A 5,399-nucleotide genomic window follows, 5' to 3' on the forward strand; every position below is an offset into this window, starting at 1 on the left:
GTATAGAATATTTCAGTGATTCCATGCAGTTCCCTAAAGTGGTTCTCAGTAACACCCAACTTGTGCTTCGAGTCCGGGGCAGGTCTTGACAGTGGATTTGCCTAAAGGCTCAAGTCTAAAGTTGTGGGTGTTTGTGTGCAGTCAGGAGCTGGTTTAACCAGCTGAGTTAGAGACTTCCAGTGACAAGAGATGCCAAGCCCACCTTTTTCTTTTTTTGCAAACTCGATAACTAAGTCAACAAGAGTTTAAATGGTTTAAGGGGATGAACAATGGGAGAGAGAGAGTGCAAAGGCCAGAGTAAGACAAAGAAAAGCTAACGCAGGTGCATTTGTGTGTCTAGGGTGTGGATGGTGAGAGGGGATGAATTTGGGGCGTGGCATTAGCATATAACACTCAATCTGTTCCTTCAGTTCTCATTCTTGGCTCTCAATTTCCTGCACTTCTTGCTTGCCTTGAACTCCAGAAACACCATGTCACGTAAGATACTTTTTATTTTATTTTTTATTTTTTTACTTAATATGTGAAACCATGAACCGCACTCACAAAAATAGTCTTCTTTTTAGCGTTTTATTTTACATTAATCACCAGGCCAAAAGTAGAACAAAAACACAAACGTTTCAGCTCAAGGCATTCTTCAGTGCTTTAAATACACTTTAAACACACTTTTTTTTTTCCTGCTTAAAATTAAATAATGCATCTCACTGCTGCACTACTGCTGTATTTTAAGAGTAAAAAATGTGTGCATTCCCTGCCTTCATTTTCTGATTTTTTTGAAGCCGAGTTAAAGGTGTATATATGTTAAATGTTTTTGGCTGTTAATTGATTGGCTAGTATGTATTTTATTCGGTTTAAGGCAATAGTCTAAGAGTTTCTGTGTTCTGTGAGGCAGTTGGTGGTGGATGAAATGAACAATGAAATCTCTCTCTCTCTCTCTCTCTCTCTCTCAAATTCAAATTCAAATGAGCTTTATTGGCACGACTTGCACAGTATTGACAAAACATTGTCCATTACATGAATCTCTCTCTTTCTTTCTCTCTCACACAATGTTGGCAAAGCAATAAGTATATTATACAAACATACTCTATCTCTCTATCTCTCTGTCTCTTCTGTCTTAAGGTTATGTTCAGGGTGTTGGACATAATTCTCTTGCTCTTAAAACTGTCATTTTTTCATCCATCCTTTTCTGAAAACTCCCACTCTTCAGACAGTTAAGGTCCACCCCTTCTCTCCCTTCTGCTTGCCTCCAGAGGGCTTTAACCAGTTCTGTGTGTTATATTGTTGCTGGGCATGACATTTCATTTATTGTACTTTTGACATCTCAACTACTAATAATTTTGGACGTTGTAAACAATAGGCTTTGTTTTATTATTATTCATATGATTATTTATGATACACCTGCTTTGTATCACACTCATTTCACAGAAATCCAGAAAGCAATGACTATGTTGATTGATACTTTTTACAAGTACTCAGGAAAGGAGGGAGACAAAACCACCCTGACCAAAGGCGAGCTCAAGGAACTGCTCAATTCACAGATGGGCGACATGCTCGGGGTGAGAGGCTCTGCAAAACTGTTTCATAAACTGACCAGTTGAAAAATTATTTCTCTTTTACTTATGACATTTTAATAAAAAATGGTTTATTTCAAAATTAGGTATTCAAATTGCTCCTTTTTATAAATGTTTTTAATTAAATAATAACATTATTACAAATATCAATTATTTTGTGTTTATTCTCATAATAAATACATTGTGAGCTAATACTGATGCAAATATGGCGTTTAATTCTCATCACTGTAATGACAGTATATCTGATTACACTTTTGTGTATGTTGTGTTTGTTACAGAAAACTACTGACCAGGCAGCTCTGGACAAGATATTTAAGGATCTGGATGCCAATGCAGATAACAAGGTGGACTTCCAGGAGTACGTCACCTTGGTCGCCTGCATCACTATGATTTGCAATGACTTTTTCCAAGAATAATAACCTTGTCCTTACAGAAAGGCTTGTAAAACTATGGTACTGTATATCTGAAACCAACAATAAAGGTTTTTCATGTTCTGAATTAAATCTGTATCTGTATTCTTACAATATATGGTTGTGAGTGTTCTTATCTGTAAATGTGTGTTTATGGTGTTGGTGGCTGCAGCTTACATACACATGAAGGTTATTCCTATAGCTATATTAGAACTATGCTTCATTTTCAGATGGAAACGTTCACCAACACGCCTAACATAATACTGACATGCAACGAATTGTCAAATTACACAGATTACAGTAACTATACACAGTGCATATATAGCCTGCAGAAAGCTTGAAAACAATACCTCACCACACCAAAAGGGGCCTCACATGCATAAGTGAAATAGAGATGTATATTTTTCTAGTAAATGTCATGATAGTTACTTTATACACTCTCAGAAAAAAGGTACAAAAGCTGTCACTAGGCAGTGCTCTTTTTGAACGGTACTAATATGTACACTTTAGACACTAATATGTACATTTAAGGTACCAATATGCACCCTTCAGGGCGAAAATAAGGTACCTTTTGAAAATGCGCCATGCACCTCAGTGACAGCTTTTATACCTTTTTTTGTGTAAAACTGCAGAAATATTACAGAGGTGCCTCAATGACTCATGTCCCAGTTCTATTCAAATGTCAGTATATATTAGAGTGTTTAAATTATCTCAAGTGTGTTTGAAATTATTAATGAATAACCTATGATAAGAAGCCACATCATGCAAGATCAAAATTATATTGTTAGGAAGATTTGATGATGACATCTGTCATGTCAATACGTTGATGAAGAACATCCAGCTCTCAACTCTTCATTTGGCGACTATTAAAGCAGCAGAACCCCAAGCTGTGCTTTACAGTGATTTTAGAACAGCGAAGGGGCGTTGTTAGCCATGACAAGGAGCACAGTAAATAATCAGAAATAACCTTTTTGGCTGTTTGTGTGCGGTTAGAAGCTGGTTTAGCCAGCTGAGTTAAGGACTAAACAAGGACAAGATATATCTATTCCACCTGCCCCTTTTTGTGGTTTAATTAGGGAGTGAACAATAAGAGAGAGAGCATAGTAAGCGTAAGAGAGAGGGACATAAATTTAGGTGTGGTTGTGTTTTAAGGGTTGGAACGGTGGGAGGGCATGAATTTGGGGGGCGTGGCATTTCTCTGCATAAAACACTGTCTGTTCCTTCACTTCGCACTCGCTCGGTCCTATTTTCTTTTACTTCTTGCTCACCGAGAACTCCAGAAACATCATGTCACGTAAGAGACTTTTCATTTTTGCACTGAATTGTTTTACTGCTTAAAATGCGCTAATGCATCTCACTGCTGCTCTATAAAAGTTTGATGGCTTCAAAAGTTTTTAGATTGATGGCATTTTTTGAAGAGTAGTTTGGTATACAAATATATACATATATATATATATATATATATATATATATATATATATATATACATATGTTATATGCTTTTCGGCCAGTAATCGATTAGTAGAATAGTTTAAGTGTTTGTGTCTTGAGAAGAAGGCAGAGGCAGGAAAAGGAGGCAGTTGATGGTGGATTAAATGACCAATGACAAAATCGAGTAGATCTCTTTCTTTCTTTCTGTCTCTCTATTCTGTCTTAATGAAAGGGTATGTTCAGGGTGTTGGCCATAATCCGGTTGTGCTTAAATCTTAGAGGTTTTTTTTTTTCATTTCTGAAAACTCCCACTCTTCAGACAGTTAAGGTCCACCCCTTCTCTCCCTTCTGCTTGCCTCCAGAGGGCTTTAACCAGTTCTGTGTGTTATATTGTTGCTGGGCATGACATTTCATATATTTTGATATCTCAACTACAATAATTTTGGACGTTGTAAACAATAAGTTTTGTTTGATTATAATTAATATTATTCATGATACACCTGCTTTGTATCACAATCATTTTACAGAAATCCAGCAAGGAATGGCTTTGCTGATTGCAGCCTTTCACAAATACTCAGGAAAGGAGGGAGACAAAACCACCCTGAGCAAAGGCGAGCTCAAGGATCTGCTCAGTGCAGAGCTGGCCGACATCCTCGGGGTGAGAGGCTCTGCAAAACTGTTTCATAAACTGACCAGTTGAAATATAATTTCTCTTTTAAAATTTAAAATTAGGTTTTAAAACACATACACACATATTTATTTATATATATATATATATAGTAACAATTTAAAAAGTTGAATTATTTTGCATTCATTATGATACTGATGTAAATATGAGCTGTTTAATTGGCATCATTGTACAGACAGTATCTCTGATCACACTTATGTGTATGTTAAAGAAATCCACTGACCAGGCGGCTGTGGACAAGATATTTAAGGATCTGGATGCAAATAAAGATGGCACTGTGGACTTTCAGGAGTACATCACCTTGGTCGCCTGCCTCACTATGCTTTGCAATGAATTTTTCACAAAAAAATGATCTTGTCCTTACAGAAAGGATTTCTCTGTAAAGCTATGGTATATCTGAAACTAAGAATAAAGGTTTTTAATGTTTTGAATTAAATCTATATTCTTACAATATGTGGGAGTGAGTGTTCTTATCTGTAAATGTGTGTTTATGGTGATGGCTGCAGCTTACATACACATGAAGGTTATTCCTATAAATATATTAAATTTATATGCTTCATTTTCATATGGAAACGTTCACCTACAATCAACACTCCTAACATAATACTGATATACAATGAATTGTCAAATTACAGTAACTCATACTATACAGTGCATATATGGCCAGCAGGAAGCTTGAAAACAACACCTCACCATTTACCATATATACCATACAATACAATACTGCGTATATATACATGAGGACAATAAACTGTTATAATTTATCTGTTATAAGTTTTTCTGCTTATGCAATCTCAGGTATTTTCATAAGTATAAAGTATAGGCTATATGTATAACACAATGTTAAATGACTCAACTTTTATAAGGGTATAGAATACTATAAAAATACATCTTCTGCCTCAGTCTATGATAAAAAGCCACGTCAGATCACAACAACTGTTCTAATATTAAGCTAACACCAAAGTTTATTAGTTTTAACAACTCGTTTCTCTATTTGATCAGTGTTTGTAAGACATAATGTTTTTTTCTGGGTATTTCATAGATTTCCTTTGGTGTAAGAAGCATAAGGTTCACATATATAAGTGATCAGACAAGTTGCAAATGCCTATATTAATAATAACTACATTAATCTTTTGGAGTGCATAAAATATAAAATTTTCCAGTAAATGTCTCCATCTTGTGGTGACCCTCATAACGGATCTTAGAAATGATACTAGGACACTCAGAGCCAAAAATAATGAACTGTTATCTTCATAAAATGTTCAATTTCAAACTTAATCTTTGCAGAATTAATTTGTAAAA

General features: G+C 35.4%; 2 protein-coding genes across 2 annotated transcripts; both read left to right on the forward strand.

Moving 5' to 3' along the window:
* Positions 1-272: 272 nt before the first annotated feature.
* Positions 273-2,067, forward strand: LOC306877599 (ictacalcin-like). The gene is made up of 3 exons (XM_079429454.1): positions 273-477; positions 1,423-1,553; positions 1,847-2,067. The coding sequence occupies exons 1-3, from the start codon at positions 471-473 to the stop codon at positions 1,982-1,984; spliced, it is 276 nt and encodes a 91-aa protein (XP_079285580.1). The 5' UTR covers positions 273-470; the 3' UTR covers positions 1,985-2,067.
* An 807-nt stretch (positions 2,068-2,874) lies between these two features.
* Positions 2,875-4,548, forward strand: LOC306877885 (ictacalcin-like). Its single transcript, XM_079429902.1, has 3 exons — positions 2,875-3,272; positions 3,937-4,067; positions 4,309-4,548. The coding sequence occupies exons 1-3, from the start codon at positions 3,266-3,268 to the stop codon at positions 4,447-4,449; spliced, it is 279 nt and encodes a 92-aa protein (XP_079286028.1). The 5' UTR covers positions 2,875-3,265; the 3' UTR covers positions 4,450-4,548.
* Positions 4,549-5,399: the final 851 nt, after the last annotated feature.

The sequence above is a fragment of the Barbus barbus genome (genome assembly GCF_936440315.1).
Source record: "Barbus barbus genome assembly, chromosome: 12".
NCBI lineage: Eukaryota > Metazoa > Chordata > Actinopteri > Cypriniformes > Cyprinidae > Barbus > Barbus barbus.

What these genes read in the sequence shown, in the direction of transcription:
- LOC306877885 (XM_079429902.1), top strand. An exon ending in AGCTGGCCGACATCCTCGGG is followed by an intron (nt 4,068 to 4,308) that starts GTGAGAGGCTCT and finishes TGTATGTTAAAG; the next exon opens with AAATCCACTGACCAGGCGGC.
- LOC306877599 (XM_079429454.1), top strand. An exon ending in AGATGGGCGACATGCTCGGG is followed by an intron (nt 1,554 to 1,846) that starts GTGAGAGGCTCT and finishes TGTTTGTTACAG; the next exon opens with AAAACTACTGACCAGGCAGC.